This window comes from Carcharodon carcharias, chromosome 2 (genome assembly GCF_017639515.1).
Source record: "Carcharodon carcharias isolate sCarCar2 chromosome 2, sCarCar2.pri, whole genome shotgun sequence".
Lineage (NCBI taxonomy): Eukaryota > Metazoa > Chordata > Chondrichthyes > Lamniformes > Lamnidae > Carcharodon > Carcharodon carcharias.
Genome location: NC_054468.1, coordinates 225,279,123 through 225,306,049, shown reverse-complemented (window position 1 = coordinate 225,306,049; position 26,927 = coordinate 225,279,123). Strand labels below are relative to the sequence as shown.

Genomic DNA, 26,927 nt, shown 5'->3' with positions numbered 1-26,927 from the left:
CAAAAGACCAGTTTGATATACAGCTGGTTCAAGGCTTTATGATTTAGACTAGGAGAGAGAAAAGGTTCCTACCTGGTGTTGGTGCGGTAGTAAACACCTGTCTACAGGTTGTAACAGGCAGTGGGATAAGAAACTAGTTTATGTTTTTGTTACAAGCTGACACTGTGATTTAAGAGTATTGGGTCCAAACCTTGCGTTTTTTAATAAATTCTATTTTATAAAATATGGGAACTATGGGGTATGTAAAACAAACCAGGTATGCTACTCTGCGATGTTACAATTGTACTTGTGGCAGCCTTTGTGAATCAGGATCAATTAAAATACAATCATTTATTTATGTTTGCAGTTCTACGGAGCAGAAATGTACCATATTTGTTTGGAATTAATCATATAATAAATGTGACCATTTAAAAAAATAATAATTCTAACTACTGATACTGAAGTCATTTTATGTATGAATAAAACACTGATTGACGTTCCAGTTCCTAAGTGAGGCTCAACAGTTATGTGGAGCCCAGTGGAGGTTTTAACTTAACACTAATTGCTGTTTGCAGTCTGGTGGGAAGTAGAGTTCTGTAGCTAGTTGGTAATCTGTATATCTGGCGGGTTTGTATATAAAAAGCACAATGCAAAAATTTGAATGTATGTAATAATTTTGAATGTGTATTTAAGGGCTCGATGAAATCCAAAGGCGCTTGTCATCTTGGTGTCTGTATACTGTACAATAACACTGCTTGTTACTTCTGGCTGAAAAATGAGCAATAAAAAATACAAATTAATGTACAAACTAGTATATTCCATGGTTTTCTATCTATTACTGGAGTTGTACAGATTAATTGTTGGATGCTGGTGTAACAAGGAACTAACTGAAAAGGGGATCTTAGAGTTTTCTTGTATAAAACTGTGTAGAGCTTCAAGATAAATCTTATGCAAAGTACTGAAAATGCTGTACTCACCCAGCAGGCCAGCCAGCATCTGTGGAGAGAGGGTTAATGTTTTGGGTCTTCTGATGAAAAGTAATCGATCTGAAACACTGTCTTTACAGATGTTGCCTGACCTGAGTGTTTTCAGCATTTTGTTTTTTTATTCAAAGTGAATCTTCACTGGTTCAACTGTGATGATCTATGCTCGTCAGTGGAATGTCCCAAAACTGCAGCATCTGAGTCAGCAAGAACAAATTAATTTTATTGGCAAAAGATGAAATTGTGGATTACGATACCATGTAAAAGAATATATTTTGGGACCATGGCTGACTCATTTAGTCTTTTTATATTCTTTCAAGGCCAGTACAATAAGAGGGTGAGGTTAATCAAAAGAAGTAAATTCCAACTCTATTAGAAAAGAAATACTCAAAGACTGATCAGCAGTAGGAACAAGCTCAAGGACAGAGGGAAGGAGTGAAAAGACAAAAATTTGAAATACAGTTTGTCCAAGGATTTATGATTTAGACTACAAGAGGCCAAGAGATTTCTAATGTTCCTACACGGTGTCAGTGCAGTCATAAACAGCTGTGTACAGGTTGTAGCAAGCAGCAGGATTCGTGAACAAGTTAATGTTTGTGTTTTCAACTGGTGCTGTGATTTGAGACAAAAACAGAATTACCTGGAAAAACTCAGCAGGTCTGGCAGCATCGGCGGAGAAGAAAAGAGTTGATGTTTCAAGTCCTCATGACCCTTTGACAGAACTTGAGTTCGAGTCCAAGAAAGAGTTGAAATATAAGCTGGTTTAAGGTGTGTGTGTGGGGGGCGGAGAGATAGCGAGAGAGGTGGGGGGGTGGGGTGTGGTTGTAGGGACAAACAAGCAGTGATAGAAGCAGATCATCAAAAGATGTCAACGACAATAGTACAATAGAACACATAGGTGTTAAAGTTAAAGTTGGTGATATTATCTAAACGAATGTGCTAATTAAGAATGGATGGTAGGGCACTCAAGGTATAGCTCTAGTGGGGTTTTTTTTAATTTTTTTTATATAATGGAAATAGGTGGGAAAAGGAAAATCTTTATAATTTATCGGAAAAAAAAGGAAGGGGGAAACAGAAAGGGGGTGGGGATGGGGGAGGGAGCTCACGACCTAAAGTTGTTGAATTCAATATTCAGTCCGGAAGGCTGTAAAGTCCCTAGTCGGAAGATGAGGTGTTGTTCCTCCAGTTTGAGTACTGGGTTCAAATATTGTATCTTCTGTTCTGATCATTCTTCCTTGTTCTAATAGAACCATCGGGCAATTCCAACCTTTTATGTTTCCCTTCATTCAACGTGGTATGTTTGTGACTAGCAGAGAAAGTACATCACTAGTGACAACCCAAAAGGAAACCCCATTTTAAAAATCATAAAGACATTGAATGCAGAGCAATTTAAATTATAGTTTATTTTTTCCTACTTCGTACAATACAGAGATTTAACACAAATTTTAAAAAATAATTTCTTAAAACAACTGTACAAACAGCATCATAACATTTTGTACTTCTTTTTGCAGAACAGTCTACTGTCCAAAAAAGGCACTAATCCAGAATAAAAAACACAGGACTCAAATGAAAATACAACTTCTGCTCAGTATATATTTACTCGGGAAAAAAACTCTAAGGCTTTTTAAGATTATCCCATTCACCTTCCAGTTTGGAAATCAATTGGCTATTTCAATGCAGACCTGCCACATTTCCTGCATCATCCCTGCCACCCCCGCAAACAAATGTGGAATGTGTGGGTTTTTATTAATTACTGATAGTGTATCTCTTCATCTATCCTGGTTGAAAAAAAGCAGAAATTACAAAGCAAGCCTTTCGAAGGCAAAAAAAATGTATGGAATAAGAGTAGGCCATTTGGCCCCTTGAGCCTACTCCACCATTCAATAAGATTGTGACTGATCTGATTGTGGTCTTAAATCCACTTTTCAGCTGGCCTACCATAACCTTTGACTCCTCTGTTGATAAAACATCTGTCTAACTCGGCCTTGAATATATTCAAATGGTCCTGCCTCTGATGCTGTCTGGGGAGAGAATTCCAAAGACTAGCAACTCTCAAGAAATCCCTCCTCATCTCTGTAGTAAATAGGAGACCTGTAATTTTTAAACTGTGTCCCCTAGGTTTCCCCCCAGGGGAAAACATCCCCTCAGAATCTTTTGTGGTAAGATCACCTCTCATTCTTCTGAACTCCAAAGAGTTCTGTTCATAGGTACATAGGACAATCCCTTCATCCCAGTATGAAGAATACCTGCATGTGATCTTTTTCTGAGCCATTTATGAATTTGCGGTGGGGCAATTTGAGTAGCAATGAAACTTTAAAACGAAAACACAGGTGCTAAAGCTAGGTAGCATGACATTCCTTTATCTATGCTATATAAACTTGTCATTTTTTAATGTGAAAATTTATCTGAAACATAGGTGATTTTTGTTCAAAACATGAACCTGGCAATATGTGAATCTGAGCTCAACTCTGAAATGTATGTTTGAATGGGCAGCAGCAGAGGGATATAATGTAATTCTGCCAATATCTGAGACAGGGATAAAGAGAAACTTACGATCAACAATGACACTTCAAAAAGTAGAACCACAGTGGCCTGCAACTGGGGCAGTTCTTTCTTTAAAATCTTGCTGACACCTTGTACTAGCTTCATTGCTTAAGAAGTTGAGAAATAGGCCTCGGCATCAGTGGAAAAAAAAACTAGCTGGAACAACGGCCCAGCCTGAAAGAGAAAGGTCCAAGGCATGTGAATCTATGTGCTTGTCTACCATCACAGACTTGAGTGGTTCTAGCTACACTCACTGCTACTAGAGGAGCAAAGGTGATGTGGTGATGGTTCATGAGGAAAGCTGCCTCTCCTGATTTAGTTACCCTGAGTATGAGGAGCAGGTTTCCTCTGTTGGTTGGATAGAGGTGAAGAAGTGTCTGGAACAATGTGGTTCTTTTGAATGAAGAACTAAGATGTACAGAAACTTGATCTTGAGACAGAAGTGAGAGAGAGAATTAAAAAAAAAACAATTTCAACCTACGATCATAATACTGAAGTAGGGCCAGAAACAAACCTCCATATAATCAGTTCTGTCATCGCTTACCCCTTTTTAAAATGGTATAGAAAACTGATTACAAGTGAGTAGAGTTTAAAATATGGAATATTTTTAGCTGAAGGGAATGTTTGAAGCAGAGGAAGATACAGGGCAATAGGTTGAGTGCACATATTGCTCCTGTAAGAGGGCTGGCACAGGCACAAACTCCTATGCTGTAAACTTCCATGGTTCTGTGTAACAGTTTGCCTAATCTTTTTGTTTGCCACTTCCCTCAGTCTCTGGCAAGTTTTGTTTTAAAGGGAACTCTAGTGTGAGTAGCTTGCATTTACTTCACTTATGCTATACTATACTTCATCGCCTCCATCAGTTTCCTTATACTCATACAGCAGTTTTTCAATCTACTCCATTCTACTCGAGTTTCAGAGCTGGTCTGATGAGTCATCCCTTTCTGAATCATCGGTTTCTATGTGGTTCTGAAAATACAACGGCAGGAGTTCCTTGTCCAATAATCCTAATTTGAGTTCAACAGGCATTTCAACTCTCAAACTACAAATACAAGTGCTGCTATTCTGAAGTGATTCATGAAAGTACTTTGGGTATCTCTCCATAATAAATCAACACTGGCCAACTTCATTCATAGTTCTTTGTACTGCTCTTTTACAAAAGGGATGCTGATGTTGATCTAATTTATAAAAACCTGTTTCTTAATCCCAGTGCCTCTCTGAAGTTAAGAACATGGCTCATTCAGGTAGCGTGTGTCTCTTAGCTCTGGCACTGGCTCACTGTCCAGTGTCTCCTGCGCAAAATGAGTAGAGTAACAGAACTTATTTTTGAAAGTATCTCGATGTATGAAAAACATTTGAGAGCTAGATTAGGGGAGGTGGTGGAACTGTTACAGATACATGGACTGCTGCTAGAATAGCAAATACAACATACATAAAGAGAGAAGGATTATGCCAACCTAAATCCTTCATTTAATCTACAGAATATTCCCTTTCTGCTTAGTAGAAAAATACATCAACTTACTACAAGACAAATAAAACCATGAATGAGCAGTGTCTCTATTCCAGGTGCATTAGTTTATAGGTTTGGCAGCATTAGTTCGGCGTGCACAGGAAGTAAACGGTTATTTTGATAGCTGTCAATCAACTGATCAGCCATAGAGACTGTAATAAGTACAAAATTAAGGGCATCCACTATGTTTATTTCTACTGTCCCTGGGAGTGATGCTCCAAACAAATGTGACTACTACATTACATAATAGCTATTGATAATGGCAAGTTGGTTGTTGCAACATGAGATTTAGCACCATTTAGAGATTGCCAGTCTCATTGCCTCCCAGCTTTTTTCATGCAAACTCTGGTACTGAAATTGATCACACTGCATATGTTAAATGTCATGATCATAATGGGAAAAAACTTGTTGCATGAAATCAAACTACTTACCCAACTAAGAGAAGGGTACTGTTGGCAGTAACCGGGTCCTAGATTAGAAATCTGATGCTCCATTAACAACACTGTGATCATCAAAATACCAGCTCCATGTTTCTTCGTCATTCATTCTCCCACACACACTCTACAGATGATTGGCCTATGCTCATGTACAAATCAGGTGTCGGCCCTCAGTTGTTAGGTGGCTTAGCCTAGACTTTCTTTGGTTGCCTGTCTGCTGCATCCAGCAGCTTTTCTTTTTAATGTTCATTTGCAAGATATGGGCATTATTGGCAGAGGGCAGTTACATACAGATCAGAACAGCAAGGTTCCTTCCCTGAAATATATTTAGTTGGTCACTTATATTAATACTGGTCCAAAACAGGGGTAAGGAGCCAGCCAAAGGTGACATAAAAAAACTTTTTATCCAGCAAGTGGTTAGGATCTGGAATTACAACCCAAGGGTGTGGTGGAGGCAGATTCATTCATAGCTTCAAAAAGGAATTGGATAAGGAGAGAAAAAAAATGCAGGACTATGGGGGAAGGGCAGAGGGCATGGGACTAGCTGAATTGCTCTTGCAGACAGCCAGCACAGACACTTCTGTGTTTGTAACCATTCTTTATATATGGAATATCAGTCATCAGAGTAGACTAAGTAAGCCATAACTAACTGGGAGGATTAATAATTTTAAGACCAAACAAAAAAATGGATGGTCAAAATTAGAGGAAGAGGAGAGATATCTACTCTGGGCCATGCCAGTCCAGATTAGCTGGGTTTCTAACCCATCCACCAGGTTGTGGATGATGGATTGAGAGAATGAAATCGGATAGAATTGCATTTACCTGATATTCAGTTTTATTAAGTCAGTGGGTCTGATTACTGGGCGACAGGTACTCGCCAATGTGACAAGGCACCCCCCCCCACCCCCCTCCATTTCACACCCTGTAGTTCTTACTGACAGTAAATTTTCTGGTTTGAGATCAAGTTCCAGGAACAAAATTCATCTAAAATGCCATCCATCTTTTAACACTGGTTAGTAGCATCTTGACTTCTCAAGCTTTATTTCTTCCCTCTGTCAATTCTTCTCCTGCAGTCGGAGAGCTATGCTGGATAAGGTTCCACTTGCCTTCAGTACTTCACCCTGATCTTTCAATATTGGAGCTCAGGCATTAAGCTTCAGCACAATGTCCTCAACCTACCACATGTGTGTCCGGGAGTCGGAATCCTGCTTAATTTTTCATCCTAGTCCAGGAAGGCTATTTCCAGCATTCCTACTGGCACCCAGGTTGTTATTAGTTAATCCACCATAAATTGTGTCTGTGGCAAAGCTATTATGAGGCTCAAACTCCTGTCTGGTAAGATTCTTCTGCAAGCACCCAAGGAGGTCCTACATTGTATTCTTCCCTCCTCTTCCCTGCACTTGTTTTGAAACCTTTTACATTCTTGACTTTTTTTCCTGTTCTGATGAAAGGTCATTGACCTGAAACATTAACTTCTACTTTGCGCTCTGTTTTCATGCAACCAGAAGGTTCTGCATGTGGAATACCCACTGTTTCACTGGGCACTGCACAAGGGAAATACCATGCACAAAAAAAAAAAAAGCAGCTTTTGGCCTATGCAGGAACTCGAGATAAATATGGATCCTCGCTAAATGCAAATTGGCTCGTTAACGATACACCGGCAGTGAGCATACTAGGATAGTGGAGGCTGCAGTGGAAGAGTTGGATTAAGAATAGTCTTTTAGAACTTTGAGGAAGTGAATCAGGTCTGCTGGTTGTAGTGGGTACATTTTCTGAAAAAGGACGATCTCCTGGGCTGGACATGGAAACAAACTCTTGTAAGTGCAAATCTAATAAAAATCAGATATTTCGCCAGGTTCAAGCTTGATCTTCGCTTATTCAATTACATTAAAGCTGCCTTGTTAAGTACAAGTGGTCAGTTTTGTTACAACCATTCCCAATTTATGCAAGGCCTGTTATCTAAGCAATTGCCTGTCCCAACTGAATACACAATGGTATTAAGGGGCACTGATGTCCCAACCTACTGTAATTTTTGATGGTCAGTTAGCATAAGGAGGTTGCCACTGGTTACAACCAGCAACGTGATGCGATCTAGTCCTAGTCTTTGTTAGCGACGATCCAGCAGCAAGGGAAATATTCTGTCTGAACCAACCCGCATTTTCAATTCCCAAACCCATCGCTGATAACGAGGACCCAGGTCAGATAATCAGCAAATCCAGGGAGATTTAGCCAAGGAACGTTCACTTTCAACCAAGAATATTTAATATTAAAAGGTTGAAGCTAAGGGCAGGTGGAATCAGTCAATCCAGAGTGTCCATTGCAGAGTTCTGGGTGCAGGGGTGCTTTGAGATGTAACTTTAGCTATAACAATGGAGAAGGGTGGTAGGAGAAGGACCCTTAAAAGCTACAAAACCAAAGATTTGAGAAACATGTTGAAGTTACAGGCTCGCTGGTACATTTTGTCTGGAATGCTGGGCTCAGGAACACTTCATGCTTGGGATAGTACCCAGGAATGTTTGCAGTCAGACGTTAAGGGCAGAGGCACACCTTTGACCAGGATATTGGAGGGCTTCAGGGTGAGAGGCACGACTTTTGCCTGGGTCACCTCACAGGATAGTTTACTGAAATCTGGATGAAGAGAACCCTATTAACTAGTTCAAAACAAGATCACGCACAGATATATTGAGATTACATTAAGGATAGGGTAGGCCAATGATGGACCAAATCTCAGTCCTTCCCAACAGTGGCTTCAGTCATCTTCAATCACCTCTCTCTTTATTTCGCTACCCCCTTGTCTGGCCAATGCTAGGATGGTGTGATTGACTGCAGCCATTTCGACAGCTAAAGAGATAGGATCTTGCTGGGGATCACTGTGACTCGTGTTGTCATCCTGTGTTCAGGAAAAAAAAGACATAGGTTCACAATATTTCTCATGAACCAGTCATAAAAAACACATCTTGGCCCCTTTCTCTAATGTCCTCTTCTCACCTTGATGGCACCATGAGATAGGATATGGACCATTGGGCACAAATAGCCCTTTGCCACCTCACCCAAATCTTCAGGCATGTGGCTGCTCTCAAAGTCAGCAGGTTCTGCCTGCTTCTCTTTAGCCAGTGTCCATATACGGGGAGGTTCCAGCACGAGTTACTAGATGGAGATCAGGAGCAGGAATCCCCATCCCTGTTCAGGAATGTTGAGACCATTTGTAATGATTCAACTGCTGTCACAACTGTGAGCTGCCAGCTGCGAGCTCAGAGAAGGGATCAAAATGATGACCTCCCTCATCTGAATAGCTCACTACCACAATGGGCAATTTGCCTTCTGATCCATGACATGTTACTGCAATTTTTTTTGCTGGTGTTGTGATCCAGCATTTATTCTGAAGTGTGGAAGTAACAAAACAAGACTCAATGCAGAGTATTGCTGATAAAAGACTTTTTTTGTCAAAGCTTTTCATCTTGCACTCATCAGGACAATTCAAAAAAATACCAATATCAGGGGAAATAACATATTCGTACTGTATGAGAATATGTCGTTTCCCCCGACATTGGTATTTACTTGCAAATTGTCCTGATGAGTGCAAGATGAAAAGCTTCGACAGTGTTTTTTCAGCAATACTCAAGATCTGTACTACCGAACAACTTCTCAATGTAGAATTCAGTGCAGTATACAGTTGGAAAAAAATTATCAGCACCAGAGATCCAATAGCATTGGCCTCAAGTATCCCTGCACCACAATGGAGATACAATTAGCCATGTGGTCTACTTTCTGATAACTGGCAAGGCCACAATTGTTGTCGATACCTAGTTTCCATGATGGTGGTCTTTGACAATAGGGTAGTTTGCTAAACCACCTCACAGGCTCTTTAAGAATAAATCATGTAACGTGGACTAAAATTGAGCATAGGGGTGTTATGTTCCTACAATGAGGTCTATGAGTGTTGTCTTTATAGAAAACTCTTGGCCCTGCCATCTCCTGGACTGGTAAGGAGTTTGAGGTGAAACCTTTAGAAAATTATTTCCCTTACTGGCTTCAATTTTATCTTTTTTTCTCCCCGGACTATCCCGAGATAACATGGTGGTGGAAAATGTCCAATGTGATGTTCTAGCCATCGTGGGATGCGGGGCAAGTTTGATTGCCCAGTTGGACTTTTCCTGGCTGTCAATTTCTTGTGTTCCTTTCTCAAAGACCTTGGTGAACTAGTTGGCAGTTTCTACAACTGTCTGCATCTTTCACGATCATTATATTCTGGTGCTCGCTCAATTTAACAGATATAGCTAGAAACCTACTGTGGTAGGATTTGAACTCCACATTTAGAGAACACTGGTTTGGCTTCAGCTGAAGCAGTGTGACCAATTCCGGCTGCCACACTTTACGAAGGACGTTAAGGCCTTGGAGGGGGTTCAGAAGAGATTTACTAGAGTACTACCAGAAACTTCAGTGACGTGAAGAAACTGGATCTCTTTAGAACAGAGAAGGTCAAAAGATTTGATAGGAATGTTCAAAATCAAAAATAGCTTTGCTAGAGTGAATAAAGAGAAACTTTCCACTGGCAGGATGCTTAGTAAGCAGAGGACGAAGACTTTTAAGGTGACAGGTAAAAGAACAAGAAGTGACATGAGGAAGCAATTTTTACAAGTTGTTGTGATCTGGAATGTGTTAACCATAACGAGGTAATTGACAAGATATTAAGAGAAACAGGTGATGGTATTGTCTTTGAACACATATAGGGGACAGCTGGGACACTGGGTTGACTGGAAGAGCACTGTGAGACTGAACAAATCAATAAACTCTCCCAATAAGGAAAAACTGTCTCTTGGTTTCAGCTTCAACCAGTTTGAATCCTATTAACAGAATGCGCTGCCTGAAAGGGTGATGAAAGCAGATTCAATTGTAGCGTTCAAAAGAGAACTGGATAAATACTTGAAGGAAAAAAATAACCGCAGGGCTATGGGGGAAAAAGAGAGATGGGATTAATTGGACAAGCTCTACCAAAGAGCTGGCATAGCCACAATGGGCTGAATGGCCTCAATGTCATCCTCTTGTGCTGTATGATTCTATGATCTGTACCTTAACTACAACACTACCATTTGCTGTGCACATATGTCTGACGGGAGCAGGATCAGGCTCATCTATAATGCCCTTTTGGTAAATCAGCTCACTGTCTAAACTCACGTATGAAAAATGACCATTTGGATCATACCAGAGGATTGTCAATTTTCATGGTGCTCAATGAAAGTCAGGGTCTTCATGAGTTGGGAAAATTTTTCTTATAATTTAAAACAAAAAACCAAGTACCCAAACAGGTTGACAATCTAACAAAATATATAAAAAGATATCTCTACCTGCTCCAGGAAATCACTCCCATCAATATCGTCACTATTGGAATGTCCACCTGGGCTTTGCACATCGATACCATGGGTTTCTAGGATTGCTGCTTCTTTGAAAAAGCAAAATTTTCCATAAGAAAATAATATTGCTACGCCAAAAATAAATGTTATGCTTAGGGAATGTCCCAGAAAGCCCCACAGTTAGTTAGCTCTAATGTCTGCCACTGAATCTGATGATGGAGAAGGCTGAATAAAAATAAGCTAAGAGCGAGCAGCCATGAATAGGAGAAGAAAAACAAATGCACCTCACACTTGTAGGCTGCTTTTTACACTATGGGCTCCACCTCTGATGTTAGTGTGTACTGCACGAGAGGGATCTGCATGTGTGTCTGCAGGAGCATGTGGAGCACTGGTTTCCTCTTTATACATGTTGGCGGGCATGAGAATGTGTCTTTTAAAGAAAACGCGAACAGGCCACCATGACCATTGGCAGCAGAGTGAAAACTGGCTTCAATGCAGGAAAGTGACGATTGCAGCTGAGGATGAGAGGATGTCAGGATAGAGCTACAGCAACAAAAGTGTCACTCATTCCATGATGGCAAGAGCAGGACAGCGCTGAGGGGGTCCCAGGAAATTGTGGCGTAATTACTATTGGATGTCACTTACGCCACAATCAACTGAAACGTCTCTGCTTTTGTGACGGTGTGCATGGCACATGATATCACAAAATTCTGAACCAATATTTTCTTCTCTTGGTGGCGCAGCAGTAGGGACGATATAATTGGCCTCAAATACCCTGCGCTAGAAGCAAAGTGGCACGAGTCAGCAAGGGTCCTTGGTTCCTGAAATACTCACGCTGGATGGTGTGCGTGCGTGAACATTGGACGGGGACAGGACAAGCTCTGCTGTGATGTCCCCTCTGGCTAGACAACTACCAAGAGTTAAAATCAAAGTAATTGGATGAGAAACCGGAGCACCGCCACTCCCTGTAGAGTCGTACCCCAATGAACGTCAGACTTTTGGGATGGGGTAGAATAAGGAATCAAGAAGAAAAAGAAAAAAAAGAGGTGGAAACAAATTTAGTTAATGCTGTAATCCATAATCCAAAAAAGAACATTGAAGCACGAGAGAGTGCAGCAAAGATTTACAAGGCTAGCACCAGAACTGAGAGATCATAGCTAGGGGGAAAGATTGACTAGATTAGGGCTTTTCTCTTTAGAAAATAGAAGACCTGATAGAGGCCTTTAAAATTATGAATGGGTTAGACGAGGTAAATGTGGAGTGAATGTTTGCAAAGAAAGAAGAGGAAATTTCTTAAAGTAGTTAAAGTGGCTGAGGCAAATAGCTTAAATGCTTTCAAAAGGAAATTAGATGAGTACAGGAGAAAGGAATAGAAAAATATGCTGAAAGGCTGAAACAAGGCAGATGGAATGGGAGGAGGCCATTGTGGAGTATGAAAACCAGCAAAGACTAGTTGGGCCAAATGGCCTGTTTCTCTCTCGCATATTCTGTCATTCTCTTGTTATCACTAAGCCAAAAGAACAGTGACATTATAACCTGCTTACAGATTTGACTGTAGATCAGGAGCTTGCTTTCTGAGAGGTTTTTTTTACTAAACTCTACCGTTTCCAACAACATTACCAATGTTCGCTCTCCTCTTGATCTCCTTTCTGCGATTGGCAAACCAGTTGTACACTTTCAGAGGGGTCACTCGTTCAGACTCGGTCAGCTTCCTACCTACAACAACAGCAAAATGTGTCACTCGAATCTGCAGAAAACAAGCAGCCACTTTCTAACTGTGGATATGGGAATGGGAAGCAGCCTGCAGTCTGCACCAAAGCTGAATGGTGCTGTCCAGTGGTACTGCTGCAGAACTTGTCTTAAAACAATAACCTGTATTTATATAGTGCCTTTAACGTAATAAAACAGCCCAAGGCACTTCACAGGAGCATTACAGAGCAAAATTAGCCATGTAAGGAAATAATAGGACAGATGACCAAAAGCTTGGTCAAAGAGGTAGGTTTTAATGAGTGTCTTAAAGGAGCAGAGAGAAGTAGTTTGTTGGGGGGGCAGGATGTTTGAGGATAACTCTCTTGCTCTTCTTCAAAGTAATGCCATGGGATCTTTTATGTCCACCTGAGAGAGCTGACAGGGCCTCAGTTTAACTTCTCATCAGAAAAATGTCACCTCTGACACTGCAGCACTCTCTTAGTATGCACTGGAGCATCAACCAAGACTTCTGTGTTTAAGTTTCTGGAGTGGGATATGGACCCACAACTTTGACTTAGAGTGACAAGAGGGCTACCCACTTTACAGTCGACACTATTTTGGAGGTCTAAAATGGTTTCTTTCTTGAACGCACAGCTCTTTACCTGGCTTTTGTATGACTGCATTGCAAGCATTTGAAATCTCCTCTCTCTTGGCTTCATCTGGGTATTGGTTGTCATTGAAGTAACTAAATGAAGGAAGGCAGGTTACAGATTCAATATTACAACTTACAGATAGAAACAAAATGAAGACCAGTGGTTTACTTGCAAAAATTCTCATGGTTGTTATGAATGTGTAGATCTGGTACAGATGGTACTTTAAGCAACATCCTACAACAGATTAAAGTTCAGATGTGGGTTTCTTAACTGTGCAGCTATCGCAGTTCTGGTGACTGACCATGCTCCTCACTCGTGTCCCTCCCAAGCGTTGTGAGTCAGTTGGTTGTCGGAGCGACAGAAACTGACACCGCTACAGGGGAGCTGGGACTGAATCAGTCTCCAGCACAAGTTAAAGGGCTACTCTGCAATTTTTGTACAGCATGACTGAAATGAAGAGCTGAACATGAAAGGAACAATGGGAATTCAGTGAAGCCCACCTGCAGTATAGCCTTGCTCAACACCATTTTGAAGAACGATATGATAGATTTGATAACGATTAATGCAATAAGTGAGCCATCCAGTTTTTTCAGGGGAAAAAAGGGGGAGGAGGGGTTAAGATAAGTACATATGCATCATTTAGCAATTAACCCTCTTGTGTGGCATAAACCCATTTCCTAATCCAATATGGAACACTGTATTTGTACAGCTATTGATAGATAAATGCTCTCTGCACTTCTGTCGGCAATACCTCAGGATGATGTGTTTGCACTCAACCTGCAGCAACTGTTCAAGCATTTAATATCAGACTCTCATGCTATCATAATGCATCACGTGCATGGGATGTATGTCAATGCAATGAACCTGTAATGGAACAAAGAGCTCAGGGAGCAGTGCTTTAACCAGGTACCTTTCCATGACAGTCAGGCACTCCTTCCGCCAGGTGAATCGGCTGCCCCTTCGAAGACGGAAGTTGCCCGATGTGGCGCCAATGGGTGGCGTCGATTGTTTCCACTCTGGTTCCTCCGTGGTGGATGAGGCTGGCCTCATGTTTAAGGTAGCTCCTCCAAACAAGAAAAGGAAAGACACTTAACGATCAAAGTATCAGCTCCAAGGACTGGAGGAAGATTTTTGAACAAGTCTCCCATCCCATGGCTGGGTGCAAGTTTCAAAACCTTCACATCTTTGGCTTTGATATTTCAGTTCTGGTCTCTGTCCCAGACCCATCTGTTTAAATGCAAAATATTCATCCTCAAGAAGCCAGCCAACTGAAGCAATATTCAAAACCATGATAATCTTGTGGTTGTAGGGTTAAAGACAACTTTATATCAATGACCATCTCCAACTCTAACTTATTGATTCCTAGGCCCTCAAACTGGAACTTTTCACCTCCCATGCCTTCTCTTCCTGCTATAATCAAACCCAAGCTTGTTACATGGTTACCACTTTTTGCCATATTTGCCCTTTCTTTCTGGTCTTTTTCAATCTTGGTGGAGTCCTGCATCTTGATCCATTCGCCTTAGTGTCTTGAAAGGAAAATTGGTATCAAATACAAACACTCTGGGTTCATTCAAATCTGGTGACTGGAGTTTCCATCCTAAGTTCACAGAGTTGGCTGTAGACACTGACTATTATCTGTAACTGTGATTCCCGTGGGAAAAGAAATGCAACAATATTTCAAATCCCGACTGTTGTCACCGTTGTCAGCAGCCTATTCGTGCTGTGTCCAAATGTCTACTGCAATTGAGTCCACCCTGGGGATAGGTCTCATCTGAGGGCCTCATATAGAACTAGTCTGAGACATGAAAGTCTGTGCTCTTGGCAATTCAGGGTTGTTTTGTGTGTTTAAAAAAAATGGAGTTATCCAATACCTGGATTAATCTTCTCCAGGAGATACCATCTGTATAACGTCCGCTTCTTGGGTTCACTCATATCTAGTCCCTGCTGCAATAGCCACTGAGAAATGAAGCTTCGACTCATTCCTGCAACCACAGAAAAGGTGCCCCCTAGTTAATGCTGCACACACTTTGAGCTGTTGCGTGTTTTTACTTTGGTTAATTTACCTGCTCCTGTCCTAGTCTCTTGCCTAGGAATAATCCCATCGAACCCTCAGCAGCATTCTGGTACCTCGCCCGAGTAACCATTACTGTTGATTCCCACCATCCTGAGTCTACACAATAAATGGCTCCAGGCTGTGCGGGACTTTGTAGCCGAGCTCGATCCCGTCCTGTCCCAACATTCAGCCTGAGTTGGCGGGTAGGGATAAGGAGCAAGAGGCAAGGATCATGCGTCCTTTCCTCAAGTCAGGGGAGAGGGTTTGGGTGTGGGGTGTTTTCAGCACCCCAACTATTGAAGAATGACACGTTTCTTGAAAAAAAAATGAATCCTGCAACTGCACGACCGCTTGATCTGGACAGCATTTAGTTAGTTAGGGTAAGGGAAATGTTGGGTCGTAAAGAGTGAATTAAAAGAGAAGTTAATTTATGAGATGAATGAAGTGTTTCGCACTATGAATTATTTCTGAAGTACAGTGACTACTGTGATGTTATTTAATTCATTCACAGGGTGTAGGCTTTGCTGGCTGGGCCAGAAATTATTGCCCATCCCTAAGTTGCCCTTGAGAAGGCAGCGGTGAGCTGTAGGAAAATGTAAGAGTCATTTTGACACCAACAACATCCTACCTACAGCAATGAGATGAAAGACCGGTTAATAAGTTTTAATGGTGAATGCACTTCAAAACAGTTTTTTTAAAAATTCTAATTGATACGGAGAATACTGCAGATTCTGGAAATCAGAAATAAAAACAGAAGATGCTGGAAATACTCAGCAGGCTATGGCAGCATCCTTGGATACCCGAGTATTTCCAGCGTTTTCTGTTTTTGTGTTATATTTTAAAATTGTCAGCTGGGAAGCACTTCTGGATATATAAATGCAAATTTGTTTGTTCTATTCTGCCACGGCAGCCCTTCAGCAGCGAGCTTTAGGCTATCATCCTCCTCAGCCACAAATATGGAGGGAGTTTTAAAATTTTAAACTCAAATTGGAAGGAAGTTCTCAAATGCTGCATGTAGCTGCAATGCTAACAAACTTGCTAATGACACCCTATACTGGGCTGGACATTCCCTAAATAATGGACCTTCTCGATTCCAGTGGTGTTTTTGCTGCCTGGACTCTTGTCCACTCTTTGCCGCTTGTTCCTGTTCTCCATGCTCATGTTAACTGGACAAAGCAGGAGGGTTGAGCATTTTTTTGCAAAGCTTGGTGGCAAGTTACAATTTACCTAGCAGGCCCCATGATAATTGAGAAATTTTACATTAACTTTCAAAGATCTGACACATTCACAATGTTATGTTTAAGTATGTAAAGTTGGGTCTGCAGTTTTGAAGTGTTGTGAGTATTTTTTTCTTTTTAAAAATACACCAATCTCAAGCACAAGTTGGCTGGCCGCCTCCTCACCTGTGACCTGGCCCACAATAGTCTGGGAAATCATCCGATTAGAAAGAAAGCTCTTTATCTCTTCTTTAACAGCAGTGCTGTCCCTCCTACAGAACGTAAAGAACAGGGGGGGAAAAGAAAACATTAAAGGCTTCTAGGAAATGTTTCTAAGTTTCAGAGATTGCGTACCTTTCCACTTCTATTTCCAAGCAAGGTATGGGCTGGTCAATCAAGCCATTGAAACACAGAGGTATCTTATTATTAGTCAATGAGAGATCTTTCCGCCATATAAAGACTCAGGCAGCAGATTGCAACACTGCGAGCATCCCCACGTTTAATTGCACACAAAGCTCATTTCTCCATTCAACCTTTTTGTTTCAAAATAAATCATGTTGGTCAGTTCTCTTTAGTGCCTCTCAGTCTATTTAGCATTCCACCATTAGTCAAGTGTTTCCCATCAGGTGCTGGGAGGTGTGCCAATGATAAATCCATACAGACACAAGCCAAATTTGAGAGGACAGAATCTGTGTCCTGCTATGTGTTAAGTAGAATTATACATGTCCATTGCACTGAAATCGCAGTGATATTACTGCATAGGAACTGGAGGAAGCTGTTCAGCTCCTCAAGCCTGTTCTGACATTGAATGAGATCACGGTTGACCTGTATCTTAACTCTATGTACCTGCTGTGATTCCATACGCCTCAATATTCTTGGCTAGCAAAAATCTATCACGCTCGGATTTAAAACAAAGGTGTTGCTTACCTTTCTAGCTTCTTGCGTATTATGCCATGCCAGAATGGGACTCCAGAGCCACACCAAGCGATGCTTAACACAGAGTTAACCACCATAGCACAAACCATCGTCTTAAAAAGGCTGCCATTGGTGTATCAATCCTCAACAGCAAAATAGTTATTACTATTAGTTATTTCAACTAACCTCATGAGCTCCTCAACCTTTTCTTCTAGGTCTGTCTCCTCTTCCAATGTGTGGGAACTCCCCATCCTCTGGCTACTGTTACTGTGGAAACGGTTGGGTGACAGCCTGCCGTTTGCCACCGGCAGTTTCTCACTGTTAACGCTCTCCCGTCCGTTCAGGTTAGTGCTGCACGGCGGTGGAGAAGTGTCGTAGCTGTTACTCGGAGACGGCGATGCGCCACTGTATTGGGTCTGCGTCGCGGCCGTGACTGTTGAGGACGATGCGGGGACGTTGTTGCTGTTGCCATAGGAACTGTTATTGTAGCTATGCCTTTTGCCGAATTTCTCAGTGTGCTCCTGGTCAAGCCGGTCCAGGGTCTCCAGCGCATTTATTATGTCACGCTTTGTCATTCCACTCCTTCGAAGACGCTGCAACAAGTCAATCTGTTCGATTGTAAACCTAGGCTCGTCTGTGTAGTGTGACATTATGTTACTGCTGTATAGAACACGGAAAAAAATAATTTACTAAAACCTCAATGGTGAATCAACAGAACAACCTTATTATGCCTAAAGAGATGAACCATTTGGTTACCACCATCCCACCGTATCTTTTGCATTCCATTAAGAAGTGGCTCAATTAACTTTCACGACTGAATGTTATCATCAAGGCCCAGGAGTTTATCTAGTATATCATACAAACATACAAATTAGGAGCAGGATTTAAGCCACTCAGTCCCTCAAGCCTGCTTCACCATACAACAAGATCATGGCTGATCTGATTTCACCCTCATATTCCTGCCTACGCCCGATAACCTTTCATCCCCTTGCTTACCAAGAATCTTTCTACCCCTGCCTTAAAGATATTCAAGGACTCTGCCTCAACCACCTTGTGAGGAAGAGAATGCCAAAGTCTCACAGCATTGAGCAAAACATTTTCCTCATCTGTCCCAAATGGGCAACCCCTTATTTTGAAAGTGACGCCGAGTTCTAGAATCTCCCACAAGAGGAAAAATCTTTTCTACATTCACCCTGTTAAGTCCCCTTCAATCAAGTCACCTCTTACTCTTCTAAACTCCAGTGGATACAAGTGTGTACTGTCCAGCCTTTCCTCATAAGATAAACCACCCATTCCAGATATTAATCTAGTAAACCTTCTCTGAACGACTTCTTATTTAAGAAAAGATGTAAGTGCATTAGGAGATAAATTCTGTACACAGTAATCCGGATGTGGTCTCACTGATGCCCTGTGTAAGCATAACCTCCCTCATGTTCAATTCACCTTGCAATAAATGATGACATTCTCCTGGCTTTCATAATTACTTGCTGCACCTGCATACTTACCTTTTGTAATTCATGCATCAGGATACCCTCTGCATCTCAGAGCTCTGCAATCTCTCACCATTTAGATAATATGCCTCCTTTTTATTCTTCCAGCCAAAATGGACAACTCAAATTTTCCTACACGATATTCCGGTTGCCAGATCTTTGCCCCCTCACCTAAACTATCTATATCCTTCTATAGCCTCCTTAGTGCCCTTCACAACTTACTTTCCTACCTACCTTTGCGTCATCAGCAAATTTAGCAATCATACCATCGGTCCCTTCATCCAAATCATTTATATAAATTGTAGAGTTGAGGCCCCAGCACTTGACTTGTCACATCCTGCCAACCAAAAAATCAGCCATCAATGCCTACTCTTTCCTGTTAACTGACCAGTCTTCTATCCATGCCAATGTTACCTACGACACCATGAGTTTTTATTTTCTGCAATAACCTTTGATGAAGCACCTTATCAAATGCCTTCTGAAAATCTAAGTACAACACATCCACCAGTTCCCCTTTATCCACAGCACCTGTGACTCCTTCAAAGAACTCCAATAAATTGGTTAAGCATGATTTCCATGTTGACTCTGTCTGATTACCTTGAATTTATCAAAGTGCTCTGCTATAACATCATTAATAATAGCTTCTAACGACTTCCTTATGACAGATGTTAAGCTAACTGGCCTATAGTTTCCTGCTTTCTGTCTCCCTCCATTTTTGAATAAAGGAGTTATTTTCCAATCTAATGGAACCTTCCCCGAATCTAGTGAATTTTGGAAAATTAAAACCAATGCATCAACTATCTCACTAGCCACTTCTTTCAAGACCCAGGATGAAGTCCATCAGGACCCAGAGATTGTCAACATGCAGTTCCAACAATTTGCTAAGTACCACTTCCATGTTGTTTGTAATTTTCCTGAGTTCCTCCCTCCCAATTCCAACTATTTCTGGGATGTTACTTGTATCCTCTGAAGTGAAGACCGATGCAGAGTACCGTACTCTTCAATTCATCTGCTATTTCCTTATTTTCTATTATTATTTCCCCAGACTTACTTTCTATAGGGCCAATGCTCACTTTAACTCTTTTTTAAATATCTATAGAAACTCTTACTGCCTGTCTTTATATTTCTAGCTAGCTTTCTCTCGTACTCTATTTTTTCCCATATTAGTCTTTTAGTCACTCTTTGCTGTTATTTTATATTCTGTCCAATCTTCTGACCTGCCATCCATCTTTATACAATTATATGGTTTTTTTTAAGTTTGAGACTATCTTTAACTTTTTTTAGTTAGCCATGGATGGTAGACCCTCCCCTTGGAATTTTTCTTTCTTGTTGGAATGTATCTATTCTGTGTATTCTGAAGTATCCCTTTAAATGGCAGTTTCAATATGCTACAAATGGGGGAAACACACACACGGGCCCAAATGTGTTTTTAGGTTGTGCCACTGCACATGTCCCATACTCTCAACTCATTACTTCAAACTGCATCCACTGTGCGACTGACCTGTCACAATTAGCAATTCACTCTCATGATACATAACACTGTCTCAACGTAACACAAGGTTATAAGGACAAAATGCTTAATTGTTGTCTTTCAGTAAACATAGACCGTATGAGCATTTCCCTGCAGTCAAATCTAGTGATAATTATTTTGAACGCTAGCAGAAAAGATTATCTTAGAAAATCTATTTCATGATAAAGACACCATTTTGTTAACAGACAGACAACTTTTCCTAATTGATTGACAACAGCATTCTGAAAAAAGGGCCAAAAATCAGCCCAAATCTCAAGTCCCCTTACGAAGTCATATCATTGATGCCATGAAGATAGTTGTTTTGTGATTTGACTAGTCCTTAGCCACCATCTCCATTCCTCTCACTGGCAACTGAAGCTGAAACACTGACTGTCACAACCTTGGTGTCATATTTGACCCCAGCTTATGCTGGGGTCAACCACATGCCCATGCTGCACCATCACGAAGACTGCCTATTTCGACCTCCATAACATCACCCAACTTCACTCCTACTTCGGCTCTTCTGTTGCTAAACCCTCATCCATGCCTTTGTTACCTCCAGACTTGATACTCACACCAAATCCCCACTCACCCATTGCTCCTGAGCTCCATGACCTATACTGGCTCGTGGTTCAGCAATGCCTCAATCTTTCTTTTCAAATCCCTCCATTTCTTGCCCTCCATTATCTATGTAATTTCCACTGGCCCTACAACCCTCTGATAACTGCGCTCCCTCTAATTCTGAGCTCTTGAGCATCCCAAATTTTAACTGGACAGGCCTTCAGCTACCTAGGCCTTCAGCTCTGGAATTCCCTCCCTAAAGCTCTCTCCTCCCTACCTCACTTACCTCCTTTAAGATACTTCTTGAAACTTACTTCTTTGACCAAGCTTTTGGGTCACCTGTGCTAATATCTCCTCATGTGGTGTTATATTTTGTTTTATAATGCTCATGGTGGTTAGACTAAGGATAAAGTTCATAGAATAAAGGAGGTGATATAATGGCCTTCCCGCTGAGTTAGGGAGACACTGTATTGGGTGCTGCAACTGTTACACAAGATTGCCCATCTCCTTTGCATCAGTGTGTGTGCTGTAAATAATGTGTGCTCTAAAATCTACCTACAAAAAGACCCAATGTCTAGAACTCTCATTCCTGGCACAGAGATAATAGTTCCAAGCTGGTCTCTACATCAACAATATTACCAAGGAGATTTTTAATTCAATTATTGAAATTGCTTAAATATCTTGCACAGAGGTTACAAAATGGATAGAGGCCAAATCTCCCTGCAAGGGGAGATGGTGGTGCAGTGGTAATGTCACTTGATTAATAACCCAGAGATCCCAGCTAATGCTCTGGAGTCAAGGGTTCAAATCCCACCAAGGTAGCTGGTGGATTTTAAAGTCAATTAATACATCTGGAATACAAAGCTAGTCTCAGTAGTGGTGATCATGAAACTATCATCAATTGTTGTTTAAAAAAAAAACCCAACTGGTTCATTAACGTCCTTTAGCGAAGGAAATCGGCCATCCTTACCTGGTCTGGCCTACCTATCACTCCAGAACCACGGGAGTGACTCTAAACTGCCCTCTGAAATGGCCTAAATTGCCCTTGAACTGAGCAGTTGACAAGGATGGGCAAAGAATGCTGGCCTTGCCAGTGACACCCACATGCCATGAGGGAATAAAGCAAGCATATAGTCCTAATCACATTTTCCTTCATCTACTTATCTAATCTAACCTTAAAAATTGACACCACCTCGGCCTCTACCACTAACCTTGAAGTGAATTCCACAGCACACAACTTATTGCATGTGTGAAGAGATTTCTCTTGCCCTCTGTTCTAAAGCTCTTGCATTTTATCTTGTATGTATGGCCCATTGCTCCAGATCTGTGGCTAGATTGTTTACTGCTATCCTCCATTTCTCATCCTTTCAATATTTTAAACTCTTACATCACCTGTAATCTGCTGTTAAGGGCCCAGTTTTTTTAAAATTGATCTTTACATTTCTTCATACCAAGCAGCATTGTAGAGAATCTGCATTGTATCCTCTTGATCTGTCTTATAGTTTAAAGCCCAATACCACAAACGGTATTCTAGCTGAAGTTTATTTTTTAAAAGCTCATCTCTGTTTTTATTCTATATTTAGTGATAAATTTCCATCCTTTTTTTCACCTAAAAGTGCTTTATCTGAATGGCTTTAATGTCCTATGAAGCTGCCCCCTCCAAAAAAAATCCTTCTGCCCTTACTCAGTACCCAGCATATGTAGATTCAGAGCATAATTATTGCTTTTTTTTTGCTTAAATGTATTCACTTCACAGTTACTTGCCACTTTTTTTTGTAGCCTATTCCTCCATCTTATCAATATCCTCTTGCAGCTTCCTTTGCTCTTCTGAAGAATTAACTCCAGCTTGTGTTCTTGGCATCAGCTTAAAACTTTGACACCAATTCCCCTGGGCCAATATCCTGATCCTTGATAAAGACAGAATTGAACAGAAATGGAAGCAAGTCTGAATGCCGGCACAGCATGAGAGGTGATCTCATTGAAACATAGAAAATTCTTGCGGGACTCAACAAGGTAGATGCAGGAGGGTGGTCTGGAATCAGGGGGACACGGTCTCAGAATAGGTTGAAGGTCATTTAAGTCCGAGATGAGGAGGAATTTCTTCACTCAGAGGGTTGGTGAATCTTTGGAATTCTCTACCCGAGAGGGCTACGAAGGTTCAGTTGTCGAGTACATTCAAGGCTGAGATCGATAGATTTCTAGATGTTAAAGATATCAAGGAATATGACGATAGTGTGGGAAAATGGTGAAGTAGATGATCGACCATGATCTAATTGAATGATGGAGCAGGCTCAAGGGGCCAAATGGGTACCTGTTCCCATGTTCCTACGTCACTGCCCATTCCAACTGCTCTTTACCTACTACTCAGTATTATCCTTTTGAACCAATTTTTAATCCATATTTCTAACCTCCTCCTAAGTCCAAAACTCTTCTCTAACAATCACCCACCAAGTGATACCCTGTATCTTGTCAAGGTATTTCCAAAAGTCCACATCAGCGACAGCCCCTGCATGTGTGTTACTTCCCAAAAGAATCCTACCAGTCAAGCACAGTCATCCCTTTAGGAATCTGTGCTGAGTACTTCTAATTTCTCTTTTAGATGCGTGGTAATTTCATCCTTAATTAAGACACTGATATTTTCCCTAACTAGTTGCTCTGTAATTACTTCGATTAGCACCCTTGTTAAAAACGGGTACCATACTAGTAACCTCTAGTCTTTCAACACACAAATAGGGCCTCTGAAACTTCCTCCTTTTGGATACCAGGATGTATTCATCAGGCCTTGCCAATTCCACTTGCTTTACCCCAACTAACCAATCTATACTTTCTTAATCCATCATCGGTTTTTTTAAATTCTTTCACGGGATGTGGGTGTTACAGACAAGGCCAGTAATTGTTGCCCATCCTTAATTGCTTTTGAACTGAGCGGCTTGCTAAATCATTTCAGAGGGCAGATAAGAGCCAACCACATTGCTGTGCATCTGGAGTCACCTATACACCAGATGAGGTAAGGATGACAGCTTTCCTAAAGGGAACCAGATGGGCTTTTACAACAATTACAGTTGTCACGGTCACCATTACTTAAACTACCTTTATATTCCAGGTTTATTAATTTAATTTTAAATTCCACCAGCTGTCATGGTGGGATTTAAAGCCATGTCCCCAAAGCATTAGCCCGGGCCTCTGGATTACTAGTCCAGTGACATTACCGCCACAATGCCATCTCCCCTATCATCTCCACTGTCTATCACTTAGTTTACTCTCAACTTCAGGATTAACTGCTTTCTGATAACCCCTTTACTAAAGAGCGGTGCAAATTACTTACAGTACCTCACCATTTTAATCGCCTGCAAATTGGCAATTCTGTCTTCTCAGGGGTTCCACCTCCCTTTTACTAATGTTCTTTCTACTGTGTCCCCTTGGCTTGGCTTTCCAATCCCAATCTTAACCAATTAAATGTCCATGTTTTCTTTTAGTTTTCTCATGATTTTTTCTTTTATTCTTTTTCTAAATTGTAACTGATTTCTAATATCCTTTATTTATCCAAGGCATTGCAAATAGCTTCCTTTTAAAATGAAATATTAATCTGTACCTTTACAACCTCTTTAATAAAAAAGTCTCACTGTTGCTACACGGTCCTGTGTGCCAATTTCTCCTCAAACCTCAGCTAGTTTGCTCTTCATCTTTCTAAAGGATGTTGTAACCTAATCGCTTGTTCTGTGTTTTTCCCTTTCCAGTTGAATCTTAAACCATATCATATTGGGTCGCTATTCCCAAGGTGCTCATTCACATTCAGCGCATCTCCCTGATCTATTTAATCACCTATACCAAATCTATAGAAACAACTCCTCCCTCAGAGGAAGGAATCCTCTACACGCTTTAGTAATTCTATTCCTATTTCTCCATTTACTCCCTCTTCTGGTCCGAATAGATAAGTGGGTAATTGAAATCTCCCACACCAATAATCCTGACATTCTTGTTTATTTTTCTAATCCTACTGCAGAGCTTGTCTTGAATGTTGGTGAAAAGACAGACATGCTGCTGAAGCTTTTCGTCATGCACTCATCGTGACAATGCAAAAATGCGAAATTTCAATTGATCATAATTTATACTACAGGAGAAAAGGGTGCTGTTGGTACGTGGACTCTAACTGACCAAGGCATTGCCATGGACAAAACAACAGGAAACTATAGGCTCCCCAAGCTCCCTGGTAATTCAAAAAGCGGCAATTAGGCAGCATTTGCTGAACAATCCTGAGTGCGCTAATAGCTACACTGATTTAGGATAGCTCATAAAATGGATCATTTATGCTTGCTAAAGCTTGTCTTCCAGTTCCTTCCCAAGATTTTAAGATGTGCAGTAAATATCCACAAAATGGAGCTCTGAAATATCATCTTTAGGACTTCCGTGTCTTCCTTGGGTGTATCCTGTTCAGTCCCTGGCACTTAGTAAATCTTTCAATCAAACCTTTTTGAATCTGCCTATCTCCTTTACTTGGTCTACATCAGCCCTTATGTATTTCCTGTATTACAAGCCAGTATTGCCACATCAGCTCCTTTGCCATCTTTTCGATTACTCCTAATATTAGATCACAATTGTCTTTTTCCCCCTTCTTGCCCAGCTTATAGCCAGGTCTCGGATACCATTATTGAATCTAAATTTGCCTGTAAAATAATTTCTCCCACTTTGTTTCCCTCACTCTGTGCAATATTTTAATTGCCTCTTTGCTGCTTTTTTTCCCCAACAGATCACACCTGCTCCCATTCTGATGAAAGATCATTGACCCAAAACTTCAATTCTGTTTCTCTTTTACACAGATATTGTGCGAGTTGCTGAGTATTTCCAGCATTTTTTGTTTTTATTATAAGTGGATAATTAATTGACTTCAATATTAAGCGGTGATTTTGTTTCAAAATTGAATTATGAAAATAATGTCATCCTCTTCACCTTTAAACACTTGCTTGCTTACTTCTCTGTCTCTTGTAACTATACAGATGGAATGAGAGAATAAAGATGAACAGAAATTTCGCTGGGAAACAACAGCTCTCCAGCCATTGGTTCTTCAGTGCACCTAGGTGGTGGGAAGTGGGCTTTGCACACCCTGTAGAAACATTACAAAAGATGGGGAAGAGGAAAGAGTTGTTATATGGCTCTAACTGTGTCTCTCAAGCATGCTTTATGCAAAATGATTTTTTTTGGTGCCATGTTTGTTATATTGACAAATAGGGAGGGCATTTTAAATACAAAGTTCCACAATGAAAGATGACATGGCTGACTAATCTGCTTTGATGGCGTTAATCACTACCCAATAACTGCTGAAAACCCTACATAACAACAGGATTGGGTTCAGCTGAGATGCCCCTATGGGCAAATAGTACACTGACACTCATTTTCCAAACTCCCAGCTGAAAGATGGAGAAGATGGCGGAAGTCTATTTGCATTTACACCTGATTATTTTCTCTCTTAAAAGGTACTAATTAAGCAGAAAAAGAAAGCGAGCCAAGATAATAAATCTTCTAGTGGTGACACCCCCAGCCTTCTGGATATTAAGAGTTCTTGTTGTATGGCTCTAACTGTCTCTCTCAAGCATTCTTTATGAAAAATGATTTTTTTTGGTGCCATGTTTGTTATATTGACAAATAGGGAGGGCACTTCCTTCACAATGTTTAATATTTTCTGAGAAATTTATTCCATTTCTTAATTTTTTTAGCTATTCTTTTATGGGATGACTGCATCACTGGCAATGCCAGCATTTATTGAACTAAGTGGCTTCCTAGGCCATTGCAGAGGGCAGTTAAGAACCACATTGCTGTGGTTCTGGAGTCACACATAGGCCAGACTGGGCAAGGATGGCAGATTTCCTTCCCTGAAGGACATTAGTGAACGAGATGGGTTTTTAATAACAAATTGATGATAGTTTCTTGGTCAGATTATTGAAACTAGCTTTCAATTCCAGATTTAATAGAATTTAAATTCTGCCAGCTGCCATGATGGGATTTGAACCCACGCTCCCAAAGCATTAGCCTGGGCCTCT

At 40.9% G+C, this 26,927-nt stretch overlaps 1 protein-coding gene across 6 annotated transcripts in view; it reads right to left on the bottom strand.

Moving 5' to 3' along the window:
• Positions 1-6,376: 6,376 nt before the first annotated feature.
• LOC121269336 (homeobox-containing protein 1-like) overlaps positions 6,377-26,927 on the bottom strand; it is a 28,012-nt gene continuing 7,461 nt past the window's right edge. The window contains exons 2-10 of one of the 6 annotated variants that reach the window (XM_041173897.1): positions 22,657-22,799; positions 17,518-17,991; positions 16,603-16,688; positions 15,018-15,128; positions 14,057-14,210; positions 13,156-13,238; positions 12,425-12,520; positions 10,799-10,893; positions 6,377-8,343 (exon numbers count right to left, since the gene is read on the bottom strand). In XM_041173897.1, coding sequence (XP_041029831.1) covers positions 8,203-8,343; positions 10,799-10,893; positions 12,425-12,520; positions 13,156-13,238; positions 14,057-14,210; positions 15,018-15,128; positions 16,603-16,688; positions 17,518-17,981 — 1,230 coding nt within the window. In that variant the 5' untranslated portion in view covers positions 17,982-17,991; positions 22,657-22,799 and the 3' untranslated portion in view covers positions 6,377-8,202. The remainder of the gene's footprint in view (positions 8,344-10,798; positions 10,894-12,424; positions 12,521-13,155; positions 13,239-14,056; positions 14,211-15,017; positions 15,129-16,602; positions 16,689-17,517; positions 17,992-22,656; positions 22,800-26,927) is intronic. The other 5 variants (XM_041173890.1, XM_041173905.1, XM_041173922.1 and 2 more) reach the window with 5 other exon arrangements.